General features: G+C 41.8%; 3 protein-coding genes across 5 annotated transcripts; 2 read left to right on the top strand and 1 right to left on the bottom strand.

The window, feature by feature from the left end:
• Nucleotides 1-4: 4 nt before the first annotated feature.
• LOC100821902 (probable U3 small nucleolar RNA-associated protein 7) lies at nucleotides 5-6,144 on the top strand. Of its 2 annotated transcripts, none has more exons than XM_010229562.3 (8): nucleotides 5-248; nucleotides 561-684; nucleotides 794-883; nucleotides 1,514-1,646; nucleotides 2,476-2,594; nucleotides 2,949-3,016; nucleotides 3,810-3,858; nucleotides 4,642-6,144. In XM_010229562.3, exons 2-8 carry the CDS (start codon nucleotides 571-573, stop codon nucleotides 5,662-5,664), a joined length of 1,596 nt encoding a protein of 531 aa, XP_010227864.1. In that variant the 5' UTR covers nucleotides 5-248; nucleotides 561-570; the 3' UTR covers nucleotides 5,665-6,144. The 2 variants fall into 2 exon arrangements, with proteins under 2 accessions (XP_010227864.1, XP_003563846.1); XM_003563798.4 differs by lacking the exon at nucleotides 5-248 and adding an exon at nucleotides 312-367.
• A 963-nt stretch (nucleotides 6,145-7,107) lies between these two features.
• On the top strand, nucleotides 7,108-10,343 carry LOC104581611 (ADP-ribosylation factor). The gene is made up of 7 exons (XM_010229559.3): nucleotides 7,108-7,265; nucleotides 7,638-7,831; nucleotides 8,539-8,609; nucleotides 8,908-9,027; nucleotides 9,324-9,442; nucleotides 9,797-9,878; nucleotides 10,050-10,343. Exons 2-7 carry the CDS (start codon nucleotides 7,684-7,686, stop codon nucleotides 10,053-10,055), a joined length of 546 nt encoding a protein of 181 aa, XP_010227861.1. The 5' UTR covers nucleotides 7,108-7,265; nucleotides 7,638-7,683; the 3' UTR covers nucleotides 10,056-10,343.
• A 2,437-nt stretch (nucleotides 10,344-12,780) lies between these two features.
• LOC100842594 (probable DNA gyrase subunit A, chloroplastic/mitochondrial) lies at nucleotides 12,781-27,488 on the bottom strand. 2 transcript variants are annotated; one of them, XM_024461959.1, is made up of 28 exons: nucleotides 26,992-27,341; nucleotides 25,835-25,904; nucleotides 24,314-24,379; nucleotides 23,579-23,680; nucleotides 23,400-23,444; nucleotides 23,166-23,264; nucleotides 22,962-23,048; nucleotides 21,964-22,034; nucleotides 21,768-21,876; nucleotides 21,599-21,661; nucleotides 21,333-21,398; nucleotides 21,102-21,190; nucleotides 20,379-20,427; nucleotides 19,884-19,970; nucleotides 19,721-19,814; nucleotides 18,924-18,994; nucleotides 18,740-18,829; nucleotides 17,718-17,843; nucleotides 17,480-17,637; nucleotides 16,513-16,594; nucleotides 16,267-16,431; nucleotides 16,071-16,172; nucleotides 14,424-14,548; nucleotides 14,104-14,224; nucleotides 13,838-13,892; nucleotides 13,648-13,747; nucleotides 13,144-13,501; nucleotides 12,781-13,056 (listed from the first exon to the last, which is right to left on the bottom strand). In XM_024461959.1, the coding sequence occupies exons 1-27, from the start codon at nucleotides 27,339-27,341 to the stop codon at nucleotides 13,408-13,410; spliced, it is 2,736 nt and encodes a 911-aa protein (XP_024317727.1). In that variant the 3' UTR covers nucleotides 12,781-13,056; nucleotides 13,144-13,407. The 2 variants fall into 2 exon arrangements, with proteins under 2 accessions (XP_024317727.1, XP_010229437.1); XM_010231135.3 differs by lacking the exon at nucleotides 12,781-13,056 and having other exon boundaries at nucleotides 13,081-13,501; nucleotides 26,992-27,488.
• Nucleotides 27,489-27,629: the final 141 nt, after the last annotated feature.

Below are 27,629 nucleotides of genomic sequence, written 5' to 3'. Positions count from 1 at the left end.
CACCCCTCCCTTCCGGGCTTCCGGCCCATCTCGCTGGTTGCTGCCGCGCGCCCCCTCGCTCCGTCGCTCCTGTTCTTCCTCCTCGAGCGAGCGCCGCCACCCTTCCCTCCCCCATCCCGCTGCCGAGCGCCCCAGCCCCCGTAGCTTGTCTTCCTCCTCGCGCGAGCGGCGCCACCGCAGGTTGATCGCTCCCGGGCGCCCCAGGCCACTAGCTCGTCTTCCTCCTCGCGCAAGCGCCGCCACCGCAGGTCGATTCTCTCGCTCCCGACCGTTTCCCCTCCCATCACCCCACGAACGGATTCCGCCCTTTAGCCCCCCGTTTCACCTCCTTAATCTTCCCCGATTCGTCACCGAGGCAAAAATCAAGGTCGGGCGGCCGCCCTACATTACTCTACTGGGTCCTCCGCCCGTGGTTTATTTTCCAAAAAAAAAATCAGGATAGATGAATGTTGCTGCTGTTAATGTCACCATATCTACTCGATTTTGATTTGAGAAGGTACTTCATTTTTCTTTCCTCATGCTTCCATCTTATTATTTCTATTTTATTTCTGCTGCAACAGAGTTAGCAGAATGGGTATCTCTACCGAAGAGGACCCCAAGGAGAGAAAGAACAACAAAGACTCTTTGGACGAGATGGAGATGAAGGTGGCCAAGTATTCGCGGGGAAAGGCTGCTAACTTGGGGGTAGGATTATTACTCTCCTACAAGTGTAGTCGTGGAAGTTTAGTGCTAATCGTTTTGCAAATTCTGCTACTTGAGAAGGGTATATTAACTTTTTCTTTATGGCTGCTAGGCTTTGCGTGATAAGAAATTGAAAGGACAGCTTGCTGGAAAAGAGAGGCTAATTGGACAATCTGCCAAAGCTGCTGCACAGGCTGAAAAGGTAGGGTTTTGTGGTTTTCTTGCATAATGTCTAAGAATTTATTGTTACACACAAATTATATGCGTAGCTGTCTCACTAGTAATAAAGGGCAGTCACCAACAGTGTGTGTGCATGATACAAGGGAAATATTCTAAAATCTGAACTCTTGGCTTGTTACAACATGATGTTCTACTATATAGCTCACCTTTAGATGTTCAGTTTAGCATTTACACGTTCAATGTAACATGGGGTTTTGCCACCTTAGAGGTGATAGCGAACGGAAGATTGCTTGGTTTATTTTCTTATGCGTCTGTTATGACCTGAAGTAAAATTGCCGAGTCCACAGTTCTCCTTTGGAAGATTGTTTGTTGCCTTACGTTAATTTGTTTACCACTTGACTAATTATGCGATGGACATGGTTATCATTTTCATGCCACTTTGATGATGGATTATTTTGCATAAGTTTTCTTGTTGGAACGGCAACAATATTACAATCCGCCCATTTAAATCCCTTGCCACATCTATTTTTTTTTTAGATTACCTCCTTATGCTTCTTGATCTTTACACTTACAAGTTACAACCATTTACAACTATGCAGTTGAATTGACTTCTGCGAAGCATTTTACTGATATTATGTTACTCAATTTGCAGTGGTTTTTGCCTATTGAGGGAGGCTATTTAGAGCCTGAAGGTTTAGAGAAGACATATAGATATCAGCAACAATCGATTGTGCAGGAGGTGGACCTTTTGAGTTCAAGAAAACCATTCGATATGATCTTACCTGGTAATGTATAAATATTTTTAGATTTTGTCTGAAGCTATGCCACCATAGCTACTTGGTCCAGGACCAATAATAGCCACATGATTCCCAGTTCAGACTTCGATAGAAAACACCATTTTTTTTTACCCGAAGGACAGCAGGAGAGTCTCCTACTGGATACTCCCTCCATTTCACAAAGGTTGGCGTATTTTGTTTTGTTAAGACAAGCCTTTGACCAAAAATTACTCTATTAATATGTAAGTTATATGATACGAAACCATGATCATTAGTAAGAACTTTTAAAGACGAATCCATTGATATAAATTTCATGTATGAAAAAAGACATATTAATAGAGTTTTCATTGGTCAAAGCCTTGTCTTAACGAAACAAAATACGCCAACCTTTGTGAAATGGAGGGAGTATATTAGAACTCACCAAAAGGTAGAAAACACCATTAATGATACATATGTAGTACCATTAGAGATTTAGAGTAAAGAAATTACACTATTTTGTTTCTTGATACTTGGTATGTCTCTGTAAGACTTATACTGTACGTGTCTTTACACCCTTATTGTTTACCCGGAAGAAAGTGGATAATTAGTTTCTTAAAGTTTACGACCAATTAACCTGACGTCATATTGGTACTTCTCACTCTATCAGTTTTGTACAACTAAGTGGTTTCACTTATTTGAATAATTGACTGAGTGTGCTTGCTGTAGGCTCTTATGCTTTGACATCACATGAGACATACTTTGCATCGCCAGCTTGTTGAATGCTAACTATCAACTTCCGTATGTATGATTCATGTTCATTGAGTGGTATAAGGAAGCTGATTGCTCTTTTCTTATGCAGTACTTGGTCCTTATACTCTAGAGTACACATCAAACGGTCGCTACATGATAGTAGGTGGACGAAAAGGTCATATTGCTATGATGGATATGTTGAATATGGATCTCATCAAGGAGTTTCAGGTCAGTTTTCGCATTTTAAGTTTAGTGATTTACCCATAAATTAGACTGGTAGGACTGGTCTTAGATCTTCAAAATTTTTGGGTCAAATAGTATAAGCGTGCCTTCTGGTTAGACATTAAAAGTAGCTTGGTATCTGTATGCCTTTTGTTCGGAGCGCCTAAGCAGCGCTTAATACTGCCCTTTTTTAACCTTGATGGTCTCTATCGCCATGAAGCTTTTCTTGTGGCCTTCACTTTTGATGTTGATGTAATAAAGAGGCCCCCTCCCCACATTCTTATCAAGATGTAGCCTCCTTGAAATGCTATTTCTTGTTGCATTTCTATACATTCTGTGCCTCTAATCTATTTTTTATAGGTGAGGGAAACTGTGCGTGATGTGGCATTCTTACACAACGAGCAACTCTTCGCAGTCGCCCAGAAAAAGTAAGTTCTTGACTCTACTTGAGCTTTATGACATAATCCCTCCGTTCCATAATATAAGGCGCCCACGCATTCCAGGTGCAACTTTGACCATCAATTAGACTAACAAAATGTGAATTATGTGTTATAAAAATTATACCACTAGATTCATATCTGAAAGAAGTTTCCGACGGTATAATTTTTATAATACATAATTCACATTTCGTTGGTCTAATTGGTGGTCAAAGCAAAATTTTGAAATGCGTGCGTGCCTTATACTATTGAACGGAGGGAGTATTTACATTACTCATAAAATATATAACATTTTCCATGTGCAATTCTTAAAAAATGTGAGAAGATTACCCTACAGCTTGATGATGTAAACAATGCACACACCAAAGTATGCTCAGATCCTCAAGTATAAGAGAACCATTTTGTGGACCCAACCAGGCTATAGAATAAAAATGACATGTGTGAACAATAAGCCTAATTTCTGGCAGTTTCTTATTGTTTGTGCAATTGTGCATAAATATGTCAGGTAGGTACGGCTTACCATTGGCTTCAGAGTTCTGACTTCAATCAATGGGTTGTTGGTCTGGACTTTGGAACTACTTGCCACTGCTTTCATAAGCCGTTGGTTAATACTCTATGAGTATGCATACAAATGGTGCTTAGGAGTTGTAAAGGGCTTTTAGTCCCCCTCCCTTTTTCACACACCAAATCATGATAGGAGCTTCAAAGAATTGTTCACTCATGCTGACTTATGATACATTTCTTTAATTTCTTAGTGTTCCTCACGAGAATATTGTTCAAACAGGTACCCCTACATATATAATCGTCATGGCACAGAAATTCACTGTCTGAAGGTAATTATGATTTGAATACCTTTGCGTTCCTGCAACTTTGCGCTAGTTATTGATGATTTGAAGAAATTATTGTACTTGTTGATTCAACACATACTTGCGATCAATATGTATATGTGGATAATATAATGTTCCTGTAACCCGTTTTGCTATGAACTCTGCGGAACTACGATTGATCTTGTGCAAGTCAAATATTCTTACTTAAATGCATTATATGAGTTGTTCCTAAATAAGCTGATCGCAATATCAAACTTCTCCTTTTTGTACTGGGAGAACTACTAAATTATGCCCAAGCCACGTGTGGCTCCAGATCCATGTGTCAGTGGACATCTAGAATCCCAGATACAATTTTATAACCACAAACTTCATACCGGCAAATTTCTGAGCATCCAAATAGCCAAATAGATTATCACTCAGTTATATACTTATACCATACTTGTGTTTGCCAGAGGCCTTTCCAATATATTACTCCCTCCAATCCATAACAAGTGTCTCAGATTTTGTACTAACTTAGTACAAAGTTGTACCAAGTCTGAGACACTTATTATGAGTCGGAGGGAGTACTCATTTGGACTCGATAGATGAGTTATTGGAATTTTATTGCAAGATGGAATTTCTTTGGACAATGCTTTTGTTTCTTAAGCATCATAACAGTACAGCAACATAAATTGCAAAGCTATCTATTATCCAATTTGTACTAGATCCAAATCTATTGAAGCCATGCTAGCTCCGAAACACAGTTATAACTTCTTTTTGGGAGTAATCAGTCTCTCTTTTGTTTCACAGGAACATGGTAAATCACTGAAGCTTCAGTTTCTGGACAAACACTTCCTCTTGGTATCGATAAACAGCTTCGGGCAGCTCCACTACCAAGATATGAGCACTGGTGAGATGATTGCAAACTACAGGACAGGTCTTGGACGTACTGATGTGATGCGGGCAAATCCTTACAATGCTGTTATTGGCGTTGGACATGCTGGTGGAAAAGTTACCATGTGGAAGCCAACCAGTGTGAAACCGCTTGTCACAATGCTGTGCCATCATGGTCCTGTGACTGCTGTTGCATTTGACAGGGGTGGTCATCTTATGGCGACGGCAGGTGTTGACAGGAAAATTAAGATTTGGGATCTCAGGAAGTATGAGGTTGTGCATTCGTATACTGCACGTGCTCAGTCCTTGGATTTCAGCCAGAAGGGTTTGTTGGCAGGCAGCAATGGATCTCTAGTAGAGATATACAAGGATTCTGGGGGGCAGGATTATAAAGTTTATATGAAACATAGAATGATAAAGGGGTACCAGGTTGACAAGGTTTTGTTCCGCCCTTATGAGGATATCTGTGGGATTGGGCACTCCATGGGCCTTTCTTCCATTCTTGTTCCTGGATCGGGTGAGGCAAACTTTGATACCTTTGTTGAGAACCCTGTGGAGACTAGAAAGCAAAGGAGGGAGAAGGAGGTGCAAGCCCTACTCAATAAGCTTCCACCAGAGACTATCATGCTCGACCCAAATATGATCGCCACTGTAAGACAACCAAAGAAGAAAGAGAAGAAGACCAAGAAAGAGATCGAGGAAGAGATTGAAGATGTTGTCGAGGCCGCCAAAAACACTAAGGTCAAGAAGAAGACCAAGGGTAGGAGCAAACCCAGCAAGCGGGCCAAGAAGAAGGAGGAAGAGGTTCTCAAAGCCAAGAGGCCTCTATTGGATCAATACAAGGAAACCAATGGACAGCCTGAGAAGAAACAAAGGATAGGCGACCAGAGCGAGCTGCCAAAAGCCTTGCAGCGGTTTGCCAAGAACAGGCAACCATGATCTTATTCACCATTACTGTGGTGTACCTTGAGAGAGTCACATACCCAAACTTCTATTAGATGGATAAAGCGTACAACTCATGCCACAGAATGTGACGGCCTGTATGTCGACGAAGCTGGATGTTCTCTGTTCTTCCTGGAGCCACAACCTACCCGCGTTAAGGGAGACCTGCTGGCGAACATGAGCTCTGATCAGGAACGCCGTGCTTGCCTGGTGGCCAGTACCAATTGGTTCCAGATGTAGCCTGTGTATGGTGCTTGCTCTAGTAGTGCGCTGCTTGGCCCTGAATGTATCACAGACATTTTAGTTTAGGTTTTCTGTTCTTCGTTTCAGACCTTTCCAGACGGTTTGGGCTGTACAACAACAATTAAGCCTTTTGTCCCGAGCAAGTTGGGGTAGGCACGATTTTGGGCTGTATTGACAACATTTGGTTTTCAGTTAATGGAGCCGGGGGGGTCGACCCCTTTTCATCTAAAAAAAGAGTAATAGTTGATTGAAGTCCTTGCATAATTTGTTCAGAAACAAAAAATTGGGCGCACAATTTATTATTTTTGTGTCGAGTGTATAATCGGATTGAGAAGTAAAAGAAGATGAAACCAGCAATTTCCCGTGCAAATGGGCACCATATGAAGTCCTAATCCGCTAACTTGGTGAATATAGTTTAAATGACATTTAGTTTTTATTTGAATTGCATGATAACAATTGAAAGCATAAACTAAGAATTTAGATAAAATCAAAGGGAATGTGGACTACTCCTTCCGATCCATAATCTTATTAGATGTACAGTCCCTATTTGTTTTCATTTAATGATTCGCGTCAAGTCATCACAAGTTTTTTTTTCATACGATCTTTTGATCGGGTTCCATTATAAGCATAACGGAACATCAAGTCATAACAAGTGATAGATTCAAAGATGATGGACTGAAAAAAAGAAAGGATTAAACGTGTTGATTACCACCCATGTAAACGGTGTAGTTTACACCAACTATAGCATAACAACATTGCAATTTGCACTAGCATTCAGTTCCCCAGCGATACAACGTTGATCCCAAAAGAAGCGATGCTCTAGTCTGCTGCCTCCTCGACACCGAACATGCGACTCCATCATGTACACTATTTGCGGCTCTCATTGTATTTTTTCTGTCTTGGGCCGACTTCTCGCTTGCTGATCACTTTTTTTTCCCCAACGACCGCTAATCTTGTGATCTACGGTTCGTTTATTTCTTCTTCTTCCCTTGTCATTTCCATCAAGACAACCATTTTGCATCAGTAAGCTCTATGATGTTCACCAACGCTGGAGGTTGAGTCCACAGCCCATTGCGTTTTATACAATTAATAAAACACGAGATTAGGCCACCGTGATACTCATACAAAAATGCGATAAAGTTTGGCCAAAAGAAAACTTAATTCAGACGCGTTCAACCGACGCGACACGAGGGCCCCTCCCTTCCTTTCCTTGGCACCGCATAAATACAGCAGCACAGCCCCAAACGCAGGGCCATTCTCTCCTTCCTCCTCTCTCGCGCGCCCCTGTTCCCGTCCCGTTCTCCGGCTCCGGCGCCGCCGAACCCCACCGCGGATCGAGCGATTCCTCCGATCAGGTGAGCCGTTCCCCTCCTCCCTAGATCCATCATATCCCTCTCTCTCGCTCCCTCGCCCTTCGCGGCCACGCTCCGTAGATCCGCCCTCTCGTCCCGGTCGCGGTTTGGTAGATCTCGCAGGGATCCACGTCGGTTCCTTCCACCGACGCCTCTCCCCCGCGCGGGCGGATCCTCACGCGGATTCCCCGTGCCGGGCTGTGAGATCGCGGGGTCGGGCGGGCGCATTACGATCGGTGATTCCGCGGCTGTTCGATTGGGAACAGCCGGATCTGGCGCGGCGCGTGCGGATCTAGCGAAATGAGGGGAGATTGGAGACCTGCGACGGCATTTTTGACGTTTGTTTGTTGGGGATTTTTCGTTTTGCGTTTGCAGGAGAGGCTAAGCGGGGAGGAAGAGACCACGCGGGAGGAGAGGAGAGATGGGGCTCACGTTCACCAAGCTGTTCAGCCGCCTGTTTGCCAAGAAGGAGATGCGGATCCTGATGGTGGGTCTCGACGCCGCCGGAAAGACCACCATCCTCTACAAGCTCAAGCTCGGCGAGATCGTCACCACCATCCCCACCATCGGTAAGCGCCCGGATCGCGTGATGTATGATGTGCCTTTATTGTTTATACGCAAGTTTGCTTTTGTGCGGAAAAGGTGGCGGTACTGCCGGATCATGCAAATGGTTGGCAATGTTATTATTGGAATCACAAATTTGGCGTAGTAACGGCCAGGATATCAGTGTCAATGCTTAAGAGCAGTCTTTGTTCGTTAGGATCTCTATGCAGGTCACACATAGAAAATTGCTCATGTGTTAATAGATATATTGATAATGGACACTGGTCTCAGATCTACCGGTTGATACATTTCTTCTTGACCACATAGGCATGGGAAAATTGACCTTGAACTTGTCGTATTTTTGCACCAGGGTCAATTTTCCCGTTAAACAAATGCTTACATAAGAATAATTAGTCATTGACTCACTCAGTTTTGGAGCAGCCAATGAGTTAATAAAACCAGCTGTGACCATCAAACAGACAGCTACACTATCTGAAAGTACAGGTAACTTAACGTAGTAATCTGTATCGTAAGTTGATCGCTTGCTTCAACTGGAATTGGATAATCCATGCGACCAGTATAATGTTTGAATACCAATTAAAAACATGGCATCTGTTTTTTTTCCTTGTGATTTAAATACATTTTGCCACTCTAGCACACTAACTTGATCATTTGTTAACCTGCATCTTTATTTTTCTCATTTTTCTCAGAATTGTCTTTCCTCCATGTACAGGATTCAATGTTGAAACAGTGGAGTACAAGAACATCAGCTTCACTGTCTGGGATGTCGGGGGTCAGGACAAGGTACAAAGAGAACATATTTGAAACCGTTTTGCGCTTATGCACTTTTTAACCAATTTATTTATACACACTTTTTTTTAAGTGATGCTGTTGATTTTCCTTATAAAGGGTAATATAATATCAAGAAGATGCCAAGTACACTTGGCCTCTGCAATGTGCTGCTGTTTATATTTTGCAATCGACAAACTAATAGTTTTTCACGTTGAATTAACTAATTTATTGTGGAACGATATATGAACTGATTTGACAGGCATCCTTTGTTGAAATTGGAATCTTATGTTTTATCTATTTGTAAAAACAGATCAGGCCTCTCTGGAGGCATTACTTCCAGAACACGCAGGGTCTCATCTTTGTTGTGGACAGCAACGATAGGGACCGTGTTGTTGAAGCCAGGGATGAGCTTCACAGGATGCTGAATGAGGTAAATTCTTACACTGGCGACCTGTATCATTCCAGTCAACGTAGTAGAATGTTGGTGAAATCACTATTTTAGTATTTCAGAGAAGGTGCCGCAAAGCATCTCAACTGCAGTACTCATTGGGCTTTCTCCTAGTGTATCAAAAAGTCTTGCACTACTGTCTAATGCTGTGCCTTGTATTGTTTATAATGCTCGGTGGTTTTCTCTTGGTGTACTTGGCCTAGGACTGAATTGACGGTGCCTTCTTGTCTTCTCAGCTTTATTTGGAATGCTCATAGTTCACATGTTACTCTTTGCAGGATGAGTTACGTGATGCTGTGTTGCTGGTTTTTGCTAACAAGCAAGATCTTCCGAACGCTATGAATGCTGCTGAGATTACTGATAAGCTTGGACTGCACTCCCTCCGCCAGCGACACTGGTATTTACACATGCTATTAGCCCTTGCTTCCATTTTCTACATTCTAAGATATCACTGTAATATTTCATCCATATACCTCTGGTTGGCTTGTTTCCCCCTAGCTATTTCGTCTGATACACACCCATGGTTTATTTTACTTGAAAGATAATTTTTGTAGAGAATTGAAATCTATATCTACTCTTGAGTTGCTTCTTGGGAGTATGCTGCCCTTCTCCCCGTCTTTATTAGTGATCAAACCATCTCCCCCAGGATCTGGATCTGTCATTTCTAACCTTCAGTTTAGTAATAGACCCAGGTGCAGGTTACTTTGGTCAAACAGCAGGTGTCTGAATGACTTGTTAATCTTCCTGATAGGTACATCCAGAGCACTTGTGCTACAACTGGTGAGGGATTGTATGAAGGCTTGGACTGGCTGTCCAGCAACATTGCTAGCAAGGTACCTGCCAGCTTTTCTTTTTTAGTTTGTGAAACTTTTTCTTCTGGAAAGAGGTTTCCAAGTTCCCAATGGCCACTGAGACTTCCAAAACTATATCCCACAATATTCTGCCAAAAACTGCAACTATGTTTTGTCTGTTGTTTCATCTCTTCGTTTTTTGCCCCCTTGCAGTCCTAAGTTCTCGACAAGATTTTGGGTGAACTAGGAGCTTTTGGATGGATCATTCACTGGGTACCTAGGGAGGGCTTGGGATGGGTTGCTGCTATTACCGTATCATGTGTAATTTCCTGAGCTCGACCGTTTTTGAGCTCTGGCTATGATTTCACAGTTATATTGTTCTACTGTATGTTGGGCTCTGAGATGTTTCTGAAGTATAAACAGCTAAAGAGAGTTCTGTTCAATTTTATCAGTCTTTGTAATAATCATCGTGCCTTGAAGCTAACATATCTGTTCGGCATCGTCTTACCTTTACCACTCTCCCCGTTTCTTTTTGTAGGTTGTAATTTGTTTCATCAAGGCTTTGCCTTCATGAAACAAGTTACTCCTTGTAAAAAGAAAATCTTGATGTCAACGAAACAAATTAGTGTCTTATGAAAAGTTAATTGGTGCAGTTCCTCTAGCTGTGGCGATTCAGAGCCGTGGCGAATCCAGAGGCCCTCGTCGTTCAAGATGCATGGCTCCCAATACCTGTGACCACTGCCTGGTACAATTTTTGCCCATACTGTGACCCGTCAGGGTAGACGATTTTTGCCCATAACGTGACCCGTCAGGGTAGACGAGTATCTTGTAATGTTTCGATCACATAGTTATAAAAGCACTTTTTTGACCTGTTACCCAGAGCCAGCACCATCAAAGCAGGGGATATATCAATCAGTCGATTCATCAACCGTTGGATATGGTTGGATATGGTTTGTGCTTTAAGATTCATGGTTGGATATGGTTTGTGCTTTAAGATTCAAAATGAGCAATTATTCGAATATAAATTCAACGGCTCTGATACGTCAACTAAGATTTAAATAAACATGGACGACCAAATCATGCTGAGCTGGAAATAAACGAGAAACAACAACTTATTTTGCTAACCGGGTAGACGAGTACCCTGTAATGTTTCGGTCACATAGCTATAAAACACTATTTTTGATCTGTTACCCAGAGCCAGCACCATCAAAGCCTCAACCGCTGGATATAGTTTGGCTTAAGATTCAAAACGAATGATTATCTATACCAATATAAAAAATACGGACCGTTCTCTTCACCATGCGTTTTCGTCGCCTGTCAAGTTTTTCTCGTCAAACCCCTGCGTGCTGGCTCGGTCGCTCCCTTTCACCTTTGTCGAACCGTTTATCCTCGTCCGAGTCGTCCCCTAACCGACCACTTGCCGAGCCAAAGTTAGGGTTAGCGCATCGCATCACGATCCCGAGCCAAATCACCGCCGCCGCCGGTCCAATCCACCCTATCCTAATCCAGACAACCGCAGCCCGTCGGTCGTGCTTGCGTACACGGGCCAGCGCCACCGCGACGCCGCGGACGGAGATCCCCTCGAGGATGGAGCATCCTGCAGCGGAGGAGGGGGAGAAGCCCGCGGCCGTTATGGATGATGCTGCTGCTTTTGCTGCGGGCGACAGGAGGCAAAGGCGCCGCCCGCGTGGACACGCCGCTCGCCTTCCCCGAGCATGGCTTTGGACGACGAAGAAGCCCCAGGGGCCTGCTTCCCCGACGCGGAGGACGACGCGCTCGACCTCCTCCTCGACGAGCACGACCAGGAGCCGCGTAACGTACCTATTCGATTTGCCCTAGCCCTACACGTTGTTGCCTGCAATTCCTCTTCATGCGCGCGGGACCTCTCGCCGGAGCCACAGGCGCAGCCCTACGACGACCTCGAGGACGATCTCGGCGGCGGCTGGAACCGCGACCGCTCGCCGACCCCCATGCACGGCAACGACGGGGCCGGTTCCTCTTCCAGGCCCCGGAAGCACCTTCTGAAGAAGGGCGGCGGAGGTGGCGGCGGTGGCGTTCCCAGCGACGAGCTAGAGGACTGGGGCGAGGAGGTGGCGGGGCTGGCGAATGTGGGCCTGGAGGACCATGCCGCCAACAAGGCCAGGAAGAGGAAGGGGTCCTTGAGCCTCAAGAACCTCCCGAGGGGTGGCGGCAAGGAGAAGAATGAGAGAGTAGATCGTCCTCTGGTGGGAAAGGCGGTGGGGGTGAGGAGCAGGATGATGGGGAGAGGAAGATCCAGGAGCCGGCCCAGAGGATAACCCAGAAGGTGTTACAACTGCAGATGGTGATAATTTCATTGATGACACCGGAGTTGACCCAGCTAACCGTTATGACAATGATAACGCACGCACACGGGCAGATTAACAATCCATGGAGAAGCCGGCGATAAAGGTGCCCTTTACAGGGACATGTATCAAGTGCTCTTCAGAGGCTCGCTCGTGATAAATATTTCTCCAAACCAGCCTTTGAGACCGTGATACCTGAAGAACCTTTGATACAGCCTCTTTTGTTCCTTGATATATTTTAGTTTTGTTATATGAAATTACTTATAAAATTTTGCCCCCTTCATGTACATAACTTCTATAAAGTTAATTGGATGCACCGTACATAACTTTTATAGAATTAATTGGGTGCAGGGGGCATAGATGGATTATGGGGTCATATCGCAGTTGAAGGAACGACAGTTCTACTTAGAGGATCTTAGCAGTTCCAATTGACTTATCAAATGCAATATCCTGAAAATCATTGTCATGTTACCTTAATTTAATTTGGTTCTCTTTTATTTTATTAGAGTTGTAATTGTAACATCAGTGACTTGTCTGTAGCGAAAAAATATCTTTCAGAAAATGTGGAATGGACTGCAACGGGCCGTGACAGCGCACGGGCATTTCAACTAGTTCAGATATAAATGTAATGGCTCTGATACGTCAACTAAGATTTAAACTTTTGTTTAAAAACCAGGTCACACCCTTTAAATATTTATGCTTTAGCTTAGGTGAACACAACGGTATTGACTTCAGTCCTTGACGTGTCCGGCGAACAATGATGGCAAATTGGAGCGCGATGCTTTTCAGCCGCTCCGGTAAGCATCCGAGCCATCATCAACAGGTCTCTACGCCGTTGTTGGTCTTCGTCTGCACCTATCGAGAACCACCGGCTTCCCTACACTCCGCTTCTGTCTCTGTTGGACAGACAATATTGCGTGTGAATGGAGAATCAACAAGAACTGGGGAGTATTTGCAAATTTTAGGGAGGGCCGACACTTAACCATAGAACCTCTATTTCCCGAGGGCCATGGCGGGATCAATTCTGTTTGTCACGCCACGGGTTCTGCGTGGCAAACCCTACATCTCCAGACACAGGTTAATGGCAACTAAAGTTCTACCCAAATCAGCTATCAGCTATATGCCTCAATCGGCGTGGAATATTGTACTGGGAGCACAGCATGAGCAAGCCAGCCAACAAAACAGATGCACTCCCCAGCCGGACTTTTGCTAGAAGAATCTACTCGCCTCTTCCGTGATTCTGTGAATCAATCATCCATGATCTCTTCTGCGACTGTGGCTGACATCAGCGAAGCTGACTGGATCTTCCCCGCATGCTCCAGCCTCATCAGAATGACTCCCCTAGCAGACCAGTAGGGTAGTGTCAGGATGTAAACACAACAGTATTTTTTTCAAATGAGGACCATCTTTGCTTTTGAAACTAAGAAAGGAAGTATTAAAAAAACAGTATGACTGTCACGCGGAGAGAGAGGGATAGAGAGAGTTACTTTGCCCCACGACCCTGGATGGATATATCTTTAACCTTGATTCTGTTTACAGTGCCACCATGGCTAATTAAAACAACCTGTTCGTCGCTTCCACCATCATCTGTTGATAAATTCACATACCCCAGCAACCAACATGTTAAAACACATTTTACATGTGGTTAAGCAACAATAAAGGTCGGCAGCAAGTTACCAGCCAGTGAAACCCCAACAACAAATACAGCTGCTAAGCGACAATCTTCTGGAAGCTGCAAGCCAAACCAGTATACTATCAAATACAACCATCAAGGACAGATAGCATGATGGAACACATGTCTGAAGGTTATTTGCAGGTCAGATGTACTTGAATCTTTTAAGCATAACGAACTTCAGAGCCAACAGAATGTATAAGTTTAATCGATTTGAGGTATTCCAGACAATACAGTTCGTTGAACATGACACACCAGAAGCTTATTATACCTTGTAGCCATGCAAGCCTCTTCTATTGAAACTTGATTGCCGGAAAGCATTCAAGGGCACACGCTTCCCTAAACCATTTTCAGCTATGAAAAGCAGCCATGGAGGACTCAAATCTTTGACCCTGGAGTGAGCATAAATAGTTCAAAGATAGCTTGGGTAGTGGGTGAAGGGACTATAAGTGCAAAGATGCACAAACCAGTGGCGTCAGAAAACATTGTCGAAGAGGATACTTTTCAAATGTATTGAAACATGCTAAATTTACTACACACTTTTACCAAACTGTTAATTTCAACTCCATCCATCTGGTGATGCCAAACTACCTGCTATCATATTTTTCAGGCATTTTATGCATTGTGGCTGGAATTATATCCATGGACGCCATCTTGTCATCTTCTTTTAGCTTCATTGCAACCACACCCCTTGTTTTCCTTCCAAGGGCACGAAGCTGGAATGTAGAGCACACATAAATATCCGTGAATGAAAAAGACACGTTTGGTACACAGGAGACAGCAGGCATACAAATTGAAAGACAACTAAAGAAACATATAACAAAAGAAAAGAAGAAAAAACAACCTGACACATATTTCCTAGAGAACCGAATTAAATACAATTGCTTGGAAAAACCTTTTCCATCGAGCACTGCAATAAACAGTCCATGTGGAAGACATGAATCACCAGCAATGACAACATCAGTGGGGTCCACGTCTACTTTTCCCTGTTGCCACATCTCTCTGTCTCTTATCCTCGAAGAACAAACTGCCTCCAGACTCTTCCCGTGAGATCTCGACAGAGACCAGCTGAGACAGCCACCACCTTACCCAGCGGCATGGAGCCGTCGCCGCCACCTCTAGGATGATGTGCTTAGTGGGAGGTTACACCGCCGCCGAGCTGGACACTGCACCGCCACTGGGACACGGACAACGCACTGCTGCGCGGTATGCAGAACTTCATGAGCACCACAGTTGGGAAGACACGCTGCTGCATGGGAGTCCGTGCACGCCAACGTCAGGCTGCCACTGCACCGCTGTCAGGGGGACGCCAAGAAGCCCTAAGCAAGAGGCGTGGCCGAAATGGACCTCACAAGGTCGCCGTGAAGAAATTTTGGAAGTTCTTCCCACAAATTTTGAATGTTCTTTCCAAAAATTTTATGTTAAGAAAACTTTGAAATTTTTGGTAATTTCGGGGAAAAAATTCCGAGTTCTTTCCAGTTCTTCCCACAAATTTTGAATGTCCTTTCTGAATGTTAAGGAAACTTTGAAAGTTCTGAGGACAAAAATTATGAAAGTTACTACAGGAATTTTGAAGTTCTTTCCGAAATTTTTGAAAGTTATTCCAGGAATTTTGGATCTTCCTAAAATTTTTGAAAGTTGTTCCAAGAATTTGGAATTTAAGCTGGCCATAAATTCTTAAAGTTCATTCTGATTGATTGATTTATTTTAAGTTCTCCTTAATTTGTAGAAAGTTGTCCAAGATTAGTAGAAAGTACTATTATCTTTTGTAGAAAGTTGTTTGTTCTCTTTTATTTTCACGAGATGGAAATGGAGGGTTGGGACTCAGGAGCACCACTTTCAGACATGAGCACGGGAAGTGCTGCCGGATTGGCCGCATGGGGACTTTAAACTGGGCTTCCCCTATTGCTTGCCACCGTTGAACATTTGTATCCAGCAGTAATGCAGTATAGAAGAAGAAACAACATTCTCAAGCTTGCTGAAATTAATGATAGGCTTTAGGAAAAACAGTGGCATGCTCGGCCCAAACATTTTTCAGAAAACAATCTATAAACATGTGATTTGAGAAATAAAAAAAGTCCTCATAATGTTCTCCTCAAACATAACTTTCTATCATAGTGAAACCAGTCAAAATAATATATGCCCCACTTGCACCAGTTATCATTGGTCATTGGACCTCACAAGCATAAGTTAATCACATAAATGCAACCCACATAGAGATGAGTATTTGCCACGTACCTTGTTACATGTGTTGACTATAACCATCCCTGTTTGTGAAGCCAAAGCAACAAGGTCATCATCCCCACAAAGACGGACCCATTTGAGCTCGTCACCAGGAACCTAAGATGTTAAGATCATAAATGATTTATCACAAATTCACGATAACCCGAAAGTATGTATTGTGGAAGAGAGACATCCACATAAGATAGTATACCAGCTGTATTGAAATGATTCCTGTTGGTCTGATTGAGGAGAAAACATTAAGAGGAACTTTCTTGATATATCCATTAACGGTCAGCATCACTAGATACTGGTCTTCACCAAATTCACTCACAGGAATGATGGAGGTTATTCTCTCCCCATCAGACAAAGAAAGCAGCTGAAGATGGAGAATGACAATCAATGGTCAGGATGTCATGTGGTAAACTGCATTAGCGTGAAAAGTTAAAATATCCTGTACCTGTACTAATGGAGTCCCAGCAGCATTTCTTGTGCATTCAGGTATCTTATAAGCACGTGCTGAGTATACTATTCCCTTGTCACTGCATCAACACCGTTCAAGTAATCCAGTTACATGAGAGCACAAAACGACAGAACAGAACTTCATTTTAAGCACAGCCGCATTGTAAACTGCTTCAAATGCGGAAAACATATTTCAAGACTACATTTTTGTTTTCAAGATGCTGTTTAATTGTCAATTTCTCGTAGCTGACGAAGGACTTATTCAAATTCAGCCAAGCTGTAAATAATATTAATTGAATGAGCTTGCAGGTGTCTCAGTCAAAAATTCTAGTTGACTGAGATCACTACCATCCACCTTCACAGGCTATGCCTACGCATAATAAAACCATCTTAAATTCATATCACTTTCACATTCAAACAACTTTTCCACCTACACAGAACTCCCTGTTAATTCCTACAGGGATGAGATGAATTTCATGACATCCAAACGAGGCCTTACAAGGTTCCATTCCCCTCTCCTGCAACCATAAAAGCCTCCTCCACCCTCCTTCAGGTCTAGTGAGCATAGCAGCACTAATGCTAGCCCTACCTTGCATCTGCTCAACTTGATGTAAAACTAGTTTTACACTCGCATAGATGTATAACGTTCCAACCTTACTGTTTCCGAGTCAATCCTGAAACAATATTACTCTACACAAATGATGCAAAACTCAACAACACTAGTTGTAAATCATGCATAACTCAACACAAACAATGACGAAGCCTACACAATGCTCACATTTCACAGCAGAAAAATCAAGTCAGAACTTCTAGAACATGCGGCTGAAGTGGGATGTCTTGTCCTTACATTTTTTCATTGTCCTAACACTTTTAGAAAGAACAATAACATCGGCAAATAAAGGGAATCCAACTTTCCTAACAGGGCATAAGATTTAACAGGATACAGTGTGCCCTGGTTCAAATACCTGAAATAGAGAACATGGTCATGTGTTTGGCAGACAATGAAATCAGACGTGCTGTCATTTGTTCGCATCTTTCCAACAGACTTTCCAATTGTCCCCCGGTGTTGTAAATTGAAGGTGTTGGGCTTCATCCGCTTAAGATAGCCTTTCTCGCTAACAATCTTTAGGAGCCAGATGTTTTGTCAGATTAAGAGAGGTGCAAACATAAACAAAGAAGAATGGATGGAGCGGTGTTTCTCACCAAAAGCATTTCTTCATTAGGAATAACATCCATATCATCAACTTCACCATTTGCTGAATCTTCTAGGAAAGAACGTCGCGGGGTAGCAAATTTGTTCTTCAAATCAGCTGCTTCTTGTTCAATGAGCTAATAAACCCACGAGAAGAGTTAATAACCGGGAGCATAATCAGAAGATGTAATTTACCCAGCTAGAAAATCAATGCAGGCCCTAGGTAATTAACAGTTAAGAAATTATAGAGCCTAGAAAGCTTTTTTAACACTTCCATATAAAAAGACAAAGCACATTAAGAGAGAAGTTAAGATACTACTGAGTATTGACAGTGCAGTGGCTTGAATGTCCATAAACTATGCTCAGTCAAAAGTAAGCCAGACGTCCTAGATATTGACCAACTAATTCCTCTATATAAGTACTGAGGTGCTAGCAATGACAGGATGGGCAGTAACATGGGATCATACTCCCTCCGTCTCATATTAAGTGACTCAAATTTGTCCAAATATGGATGTATCTATGTCTAAAAAGCGTCTAGATACATGTAATAAAAGGTCAATTAATATGGGACAGAGGGAGTAAATATCAGTGTCCTCTCCTCTGTCCTAATCCTGACTAGTAAACTTGATACCAAAGCAAGATAATGTTTGGCCTGACCATGATATTAATTTGATGGAAATAACATGGATAGATCCTTAAATAGAACCCTCAAAATGCTAGGAATCCGAAGTTAGGGACAGAGGACATCAGATGAAATAACAGAAAAGGACCAATGTTTTATCAGCAAGTTTTTATGTTCTCGCATGATGAAACTTAACACTGATATTATTTACTGACAAAACTAAAGAGAATTTTGAATAACATTACTAATTCTTGTTTTCCTATATCAAGAAAAGAGTTCATAGAGTTCAGAAGATGACAGGGTACGCTGTAGATTGTACATAACATATACACCAGATGAAAATAGAAAAGAATAAAAGTAGCTAAAGAACAAAATAACTCAAGTCTCTGTAAAGGGCCTAAAATGCCGAACCTGAAACATAAGCTTCTTGCTTGACAGGAGCTCATTTAGCTTTGAAATATCCTCAGACAAAGAATTGGATTCATCAATAAATTTTTTCCGCTGCAACGAACAGACGCCCATTCAGATTCTCTCAGTAGGAAAAAGGGAAATAATTTTGATCTACTCTTATGACAATGAATCTAAACACCGAAACCTCAAGGGATGTAAGTTTCCTTAGTGTAATATCCAACAGAGCTTCTGCTTGCTTCTCAGATAGACCATATTCTGCATATGTAATTCAGGGTAAGATATACATAATAGATCTGCCAAAATCTTATATAGTCAACCAATCAGCATTTAAATGGTGTGCTTAGACTTTCAAAAGCAAACAGCACCTTATTTGGATATTTATTACTCTGCAGTAATGTATATTGATGTGTTCAGTACATGAAGAACCATCCACATAGATCATTGCTCTTTTTCTTAATAAAAATATACTCGATGGAGTATACGTTAAAAGAAAATGAAAACCAGTGTTAATCAGCATGGAGAACTGAAAGGATAAGAACGCAGTGGAGCTAGTGGCTAATTTTGTGCAGAAATCGAGGTCAACTTTACATTTCTTGAGCTTTCATAATTTTTGAACCTAGAAAAATATGGAACAAAAGATGTGCTAACCTTCTACTGCTAATTTGTATGATGTGGGAAGAACTGTACAGTATTCGACTGCATTATAATTTGTAATAGGGGATTATATCTTGAACACCAGTTTCTATTTCTACAATGGAATCTCTAGGGGAAATTGGATAACAAATGCAACTAGGTTTATTTTAAGATATTTGGTTAGACTACAGCTGTGAGCTAAAGATGACCAGTAAAAAGGACCCAACCTAGTGTTTTTTAGGCGGAACTGTTGTAGATGGTGTGAGTAACAGCATTAATCAATTTCTAGATTCATGTCATGGAAAATTTTGCATTGTGACTAAATGAAATAAGACTTCAAGGCATTACCATTCGCTAAAGCTTCCTTTGCTTTGGAGTGATTCGATGTTTCCCTTATCATTTGAATTACGGAATCTAAATTGTCAAGACCAATGACAATGCCCTGCATGACAAAATAAATTAAGCATTGACCTTCACTGTCCAAACAAGGTAACATGACCAAATGATTTACCTCCACGATATGTTTTCTTTCTAAAGCTTGTGAAAGCTTAAACTTCGCACGCCTCTCAATAACGGAACATCTGAAGTCAAGAAAAGCCTGGAGCACAATCAAGGTTAAAATGGAAATTTAGGCCCAAGTTCATAAACTGAAAGATCATTTATGCTAGTAATCAATCACAATTCTGAACAGGACATGCAACATCATAATTGAAGGATGTTAAATGCATATAAACATTCCAAGGATTAGAGTATGGTGGGCTAACTACAATTGCCCAATGCGAACTCCTGACATCTTTTCCTCAAAGATGAGTTCCTGAGGTTAATTTTTAATATTGTCCAACACTATGTAATGACAAAGTCAAGGTATTCAGTATAGCACATTAGCATTTGCAACTTCTGATACAATAGGCATATATGCTCTAGTGCAATATCTATAAACACACAGAAATATTAAGTCTGTTTATCATGACAATGAATGGATAGGACAGGATGAACATCACAACACCTGAAGAATTTCCTTCAATCCCATCAATTTTGGATGCCCATCAAGAATACTGGCCAAGGGAAAAACAGATGTAAGAACTGAACACAGGTAAACTTAGTTGCTGGTTTAAAATGCAATGACACAGAAACAAATTGTAGATAGTACAGAAACTGTGCACGTGGAACGCACTTTTGATTGACATAACCATAACTTGAAAGCAAATATAGTTTCTCTTGCAATTGGCAAGTATACTTTCTTACCAATTTTACATTTTTTTCTTATCTTGAATATTTTGATGTGGAAGAAATTACTAATATGTAATTGTGCGCGTTATTAAAGGAAAGTTAGTCTATATTAAATCAAACAAGTTACCCAGCTGAAAAAACCTTTAAGCCCACATATATCAGCCATAAAAAAATCATGTTGAATTAAAAAACATTGTTTGAAGACTTTAAGATAATATGCACATCTCGAGAGCAAAGACATGGAAAATTTGTCACTAGGAAAATATAACGTAAAACAATTTGTAAGTAGACAATACAAGGGAAATCAAAGGGAGGTAAGAACTTCGTATTATTAAGGTGAACAGAATCAACAGTGAGCGAAGGAACAACATCAGAAAACAGAATAAGGAAGAAACTCCATGCACTGTGTGAATAATTATCAGTGTTGCCTTCTACCATAGAACACATGGCCAAACGAAATAAAATCGTTGAACTTTATAAATGGTTGAAGCGTACTTACGCTACCATGTTGCAGCTAAAACTAGACTGCAATGCTGTATGACGATACAGATTGTTCAGGACTATCTCAGGATTTGCACCTCTTTTCACCTGGTAACGTGCGCAAGAAAAGGTTGTGGATTCCACATAAGCAACAGGACAAGTAATACCGTAATATCCTTGGGTACTGGTTAATTCAGTCTTAACATGATCAACATGAGTTCAGCGCAGAGTCAAAGATGATAGTACAAACCTCAATTACTACACGCATTCCAGAGCGATCGCTTTCATCCCGAATATCACTGATGCCTTCTAACACCTGCATTTAGTAACAAAAATTGGTTTGTGGTTTGTAGTGGTGGAAGCAATGATCATATCAAGTTTAAGTTACGACCAACCAGCTAGCTTATTTCTGGTATTTTGTGGATTACAAACACCAAAAGGCAGCAGCAAGAATAATGATATGTCCCTTCCAGAGCATAAGAGAAATGCAACAGATGATGTTCCAAATGAAGTTACCTTGTCTTCAGCAAGCTCAGCTATCCTTTGCACAAGAGTGGCTTTGTTTGTTTGGTATGGAATCTGCAAATAAGCATACAAAAATACAAAATAGAGAATATGTTCCCTGCCAACTAACCAGGTACGGAACGAAATATCACAGGCATGAAAACAACAAAGGCAATCGAACCTCTTTAATTATGATAGCAGTGCGCTTGCTTTTCTCGTCAATTGTTTCCATATCCGTTTTGCCTCTCACAATAACTCGACCACGTCCAGTTCTATAAGCATCCAAAATACTATACAAGCACAAAAGAAGAGCAGAATATAGCACGTTAGTGTTAAAACAATAAAGAGAAATAAGAACAATGAAAAACAATAAGTACCCGTCATTTCCCATGATTATCCCTCCTGTAGGAAAGTCAGGACCAGGCATGCATTCTAGTAGTTCTTGGAGCTTTCATACAACATAATAATCAAGATTATCAGAAATCTATAGATTTAGAAGCAAAAGAAATAGAAGCATTGAATTGAACAGGAGCACAGAACAACACAAACCCAGTCAAGAGCAACATCCCACGAATGTGACACTTCAGAATTTATTCTACAGTGACTATAGTCTACAGCAACGGTGATGTTTTTATCCATTAGAGACATGCAAAGCTGTCCATGTACTCTTCGTTAAGAGGACAAGCAAAGCAAAAAACTTTAAGAGTTTGGCACCAAGATATAAGCATCAAAGACTGAACTATATAAGTGATGCACCCAAACTAGAAAATTATTGAGCATAGCATAATTTGAAAAACCAACAAACCTTAGAAATATACTCTGTCCACTTCCTTAATTTATGGTGACACATTTCAAACTTATTTCGGTAAACTAGTCAGACTGGAAGAGTAAATTAATTTCTACCTTTAGTTGTAGTCAGGTACTGTATCTGTATGGCCGTGTCGCCTAGATACTTAAGCATATTATTGAATCAAACACACACAGATTGTTGGTCTGCTTAAAATAATACTGAATCTACAATACCTCCTGCATCACAGGATCAATCTGCTGCTGCACCTACCGCGGCAGCTGCTGCTCCTGCCCCTGATAATGGTGGCGGTACGCAAACTTTTCCAAGTTAAATTGTAGTTGCTCCTGCCTTAGCTACATCTGCAATCTGTTGCTCGAAGCTGCATCTTCTAGTTTAGGGAAGATTTTCATCTTATTATCATTTTAATTGTTGCTTTAGCATGGACTTCTGTTATTTATATTCTATTGGTAATATTTTAGTATGATGTTACTCTTCCTTTGTTATCTTGCTGCTGGTCATATGTGAACTGTAACACTCAATTAATAGACAAAGATTTAAAAAAGGAGATGATGGTAGAATACTTACCGTAGCTTCAGGGTTTTGAATTATAACAGAGAGTGCATCAACAAGTTCTCCCAGATTATGAGGAGGAATATTTGTCGCCATTCCAACCTGATACAATATCACATAGAAAGAATCAACCCAGAGCATTGTGTTTTCTTTTTTGCATAAACAAGTGTCATGTCAAATTGAGCTGAACCCTTCTTAAGCTAATAAAAGAGCTCATACTGCAATTCCAGAAGATCCATTCAACAGCAGTGATGGAACACGAGCGGGTAACAGAGATGGTTCTTTCTGTGAATTATCAAAGTTCGGAACGTAGTCAACCTGTCCAGTGGAAAACAATTGGCATGAAATGGGTCGGAAAAAAGAACATCCTGTTATGCACATAAAACTAGCAAACATGCGCTTGCACGCACACAAAAAGAGATAGAAAAAAAGAACTGAAAGACAAAGATATACTGTATTCAGCTCCAGATCAGTCAGGAACATAGCTTCTGTTAAAGGCTGCAAAATAGCAAGATAATCAATCAGACTTCTATTGGTGAAACCAAACAAAATCAACTGAACTACCAACATTGGCAGTGGAAATCAAGCAAGGATTGAAAATGGATTGAATTTTTTTATGAACCAAAACATACATCCAAGCGGCACTCTGTATATCGCATCGCGGCAGGAGGATCAGCATCTATTGAGCCAAAGTTACCATGTCCTTGAACAAGTGGGTACCTCATTGAAAAGTCCTGCAAGATTGCATACGGAAAAGGCTCTGTGGTTACAATGAAGTGAGCAAATTTGACATAAATGAAAGCCAGAGTAGGAAACTAGGAATTATCCACAATCATCTCGAGTGCAGCTTAGCTCAAATTGGAAAGATGGGATATGACATTGACAATTTTACATTCAAAAATTATTTTGAAGTGCAATTTGAAATATCCCAGTATCTGTCAACATGAACTGCAACCATTATTTTCATATCAATTATACTACAATGTAATTTGGAAAAATTGACGAATTGGTTCCTGGTCATCAATATAATGCAAGTGTCCAAGTTTAAATGAGGATCAATCAGCATCTGCTTATTGTGTAGATCCAAAAGGGGATTGTCTATAGTGCAGTGCATGAATTTTACAGTGCATCTCATTCTTTCATGAAATACGAAGGGAAAACAAAGCTTCACATGACCATCAATATAAATATAATGATGAGATGAGACCAGCCAGCCGGTCTTGATGGGGGATACTGACCAGACCAGTTTTCTTTTGTTAGACTTAGACAGTAATATTTTTCACATTACCATAGAAGGTTCATTAACACATTAGAATAATGTTTCCAAAAAAACACATTACAATAATAAGATCTACACTGTATCTTACCTGAGCCATTCGCACTAAAGTTTCATAAACCGCAGAATCTCCATGAGGATGGAACTTACCTAGTACCTGCAAGAAATAAGAAAAGTTTATGTTGGTACCTATCAGGTAGAAATGCATCACGAACAAAACACAATATTGTTCAACAATGCACATGCAGATACATGTATACATTTTAAGAATTTAAAATTAGCGAAAACGTGGAATATGTTTCAACTTATATAAAGAGGTACATGTCCTTTTACATATGTGGCTGAATAGGAATAGGTAGGTAATACTGCCCTGCAACGTCATCTAAAAGCAGGTACCATTTTTGCTAGATTGATTTACATCCTGCCAAACGAGGCAGCTCACCTTCAACCTAGGCTATGAGAACACCTATTATCTTACACTCGTACCACATTAGCTGCAACAAATTGCTTGTTTTACAGAGCAGAGTTTCAACAACTTTTGAGGCACATCACAAGAATGGATTTTCTTGAGACAGCAATGTTTTGGAAGTGCTTTGCTGAGTATACTGTTAATTGAAAAAATGTTAATCACCATTACAGTATGCATAACACCCAAATTCTAAGGAAGAGGTACCATGTAGAGGGCAAGGACATGCTTGGAGTCCTGATAGTTTGAAAGAAACATCTCAGTATTTCTACTGTTTTGTTTTTTAGATAGAGAGAAAACATGGCCTTTGGGGGTGGGGGCAGTCGAGCTTTATCCATGTGGACAGATTTAGGAATTTTATAAAAGTACTGTAGCTTAAGATGTAAAGCCCAATATGGCAACACCATTTCCATTGCCGAACTCCAAGCAACATACTGAAGTCAACTTTGTCAAGACTCTTCATTACATAGCGAGACTGCAACACTGTGATCGACACAAATCGCTTGATTAGGCAGGTAATGTACCCTTCTCCTATACAACTCCTAGCAAATCAAAGAAACCAAATCCGTTTAAGCGATCTCCAGAATAGTAGAAAGTAAAGGAAAAAAACATTGTCCAGATCTAATTCTGAAACCCGAAAATATTTGACACACATTCGCAAACTAAGCTAAAAAGCTTATAGTTAGTAGTTTTTGGTTCTCTTATATACTGGTCTACAGACTCCTGAGTTGTATCAGCTTGAGATGGCCTCTAAATTAGACCAGCAAATCACACAACCAGTGATTCATGCGAGGGATTGGTAAAAAAAAGATTGTATCCTTTTCTGGTGGTAGTCGATTTGAAAGGTCATTCATTTTTAAAACCTTTGTGTAGCGGTAATAGCTGTAGCGGATTGACATTCATTTTTTGCTCGTACCCAACCTTACACAACCTTAACCCTGAAAAAAGTTTGAACTCCGGTCACAGCTCCTCCCCCAAATTTCTAAGTGACACTTCAAGAAGCTCCAAACATACGCGTAGTGTTTGTACGATACAAAATCTTATGTACAACGTCAGGCGAAAAAAAAATGAGAGCAATGAACAACTGGAGGGGCAATATTATATGCTTCACATCTCCCACAATGTAAGAAGTTCTTTCATGCATACCTCACCAACAACTCTGGCACATTTTCTGTATGGCCTACGGGATGCGAGACCCATCTCATGCATTGCATAGCTGCAGAAAAATTAAAGAAAATTACCCAAATGGTACGGAGCAAGGTCAATTACAATACTAGAATTCCTCGCAAAATAAATACTAGAATGAAACTATTTGGCAAAATAAGCTAGTGAAGCAGTAGTCACACGGATAACTTCTGAACTGGAAGCAGTACTCATATGGACTCCATTATTTCTTCAGAGTACGAATCCAGATATTATGTAAACCTAAGATACTTCAGAATGTGGATTAGATCGAGCCATGACAGCTATTATACTATACATTCACTGCAAAGGGGGCAGTTTGACAAAAGATAAACATCTCCAGACAGTTACTCCGTACAAAGTGTTTGACAAATCAAACACAAACTGATGGTAACAAGTAGATTGCTTAAGTCAAGAAAATATCAGTTTGTTTCTCACAGACTGATATAGACTGATATGACTTATTGGACAAGCTAGTAGTATTACCACAATGGCCAAATGTCTTCTCTTCGAAAGAGGTAAGAACAAAATCCATGTCTAACTAAATTCAGCGATGGTACCCCACATCAATCTGACATACGAATAAACTGAGAAAAAAACGCCAAATTAATAAGAACCATCTCACAACCATAGTATATGCCGATGTACTCTCTGAAAAAAAGTATGCACAATTTTGCACTTCTTTTTCAAATCCCAAATGTGTTGGAACTTTGCCATTTATACAGCAACAGCAACGTCACTGGACAACCCAACCATTTCTCTACCACTAGATGTAGTTGATACATACTTCCAAATCCTGCAGTCTACAAGCATGTGGTGAAACCAAACTCTGTCCAGAAAACTTACATTCAAATATTAGCACTATGAAGTGTATAAACTAACGAGGTGGCAAGGCAAAGGCCACTAGTAGCAATCGTTATGTTGCTTAAACAATGAGGTAGACTACCAAGCATTAACCCAATTAGCTTCAACGCCTCTAAACACATTGATGCACACCCACGCGGCCAGACAAGCCCCAAACAGCTAAAAACAATTCAGAAACATATGAATCCAGCGAAGCTCGTAATCCAATGGGCCAATCCACACACTGAGCAGTTGAGGGGCAAAACGAGAGAGCTCACAGTATCCTGCGGTGGACGGGCTTGAGCCCGTCGCGGACGTCGGGGAGCGCGCGGCCGAGCAGCACGGACATCGCGTAGGCCATGTACGCCTCGGTGGCCTCCTTGTGGAGCTCCACGGGCACAATCCGCTCCTTCACGGCGACCACCCCGTCCCCGTCCGCAGAGCGCCCATCGTCGCGGCGCGCGCGGACGGGACGCGCTCCGCGCGAGGAGGCGGCGCAGAGGAAGCGGAGGTCGGGCGCGGGCACGCCGGCGGCGGCGCGGCGGCGGGAGGCGGCGGCGATGAGGGAGGCGGAGTGCCCGCGGAGGAGGCGCGGGAGCGGGAGGCGGAGCGCCGCCGAGAGGGCCATCGCGGGAGAAGGAGCAGGCGCGAGCGGCGGCGAGGCTAGTGCTGCTGCTGCTGCGACATTGGAGGCGGTGGAAATGGGTTTTGCGAGGGTTTTGGTTTTGGATTAGGGGAAGCGAAATAATTCTGGAGATGGAATGGGGCGCTGGTGGACGACAGGGAGGCGCAGAGGTCGGGAGCCTCGAGGCGAGAGATACAAATGGACGGGGTGGGGTGATTGGCCAAGATTGATCCGACGGCTGTCGCTGCTCGCCTATCTGTCTTGCAGAAACCGCCCGGGTCGCCGTGCGTT

Source organism: Brachypodium distachyon, chromosome 1, assembly GCF_000005505.3.
Source record: "Brachypodium distachyon strain Bd21 chromosome 1, Brachypodium_distachyon_v3.0, whole genome shotgun sequence".
In the NCBI taxonomy this organism is placed as follows: Eukaryota; Viridiplantae; Streptophyta; class Magnoliopsida; order Poales; family Poaceae; genus Brachypodium; species Brachypodium distachyon.
Note: the sequence above shows the minus strand (reverse complement) of the source record. Positions and strands in the feature narration are given on the sequence as shown.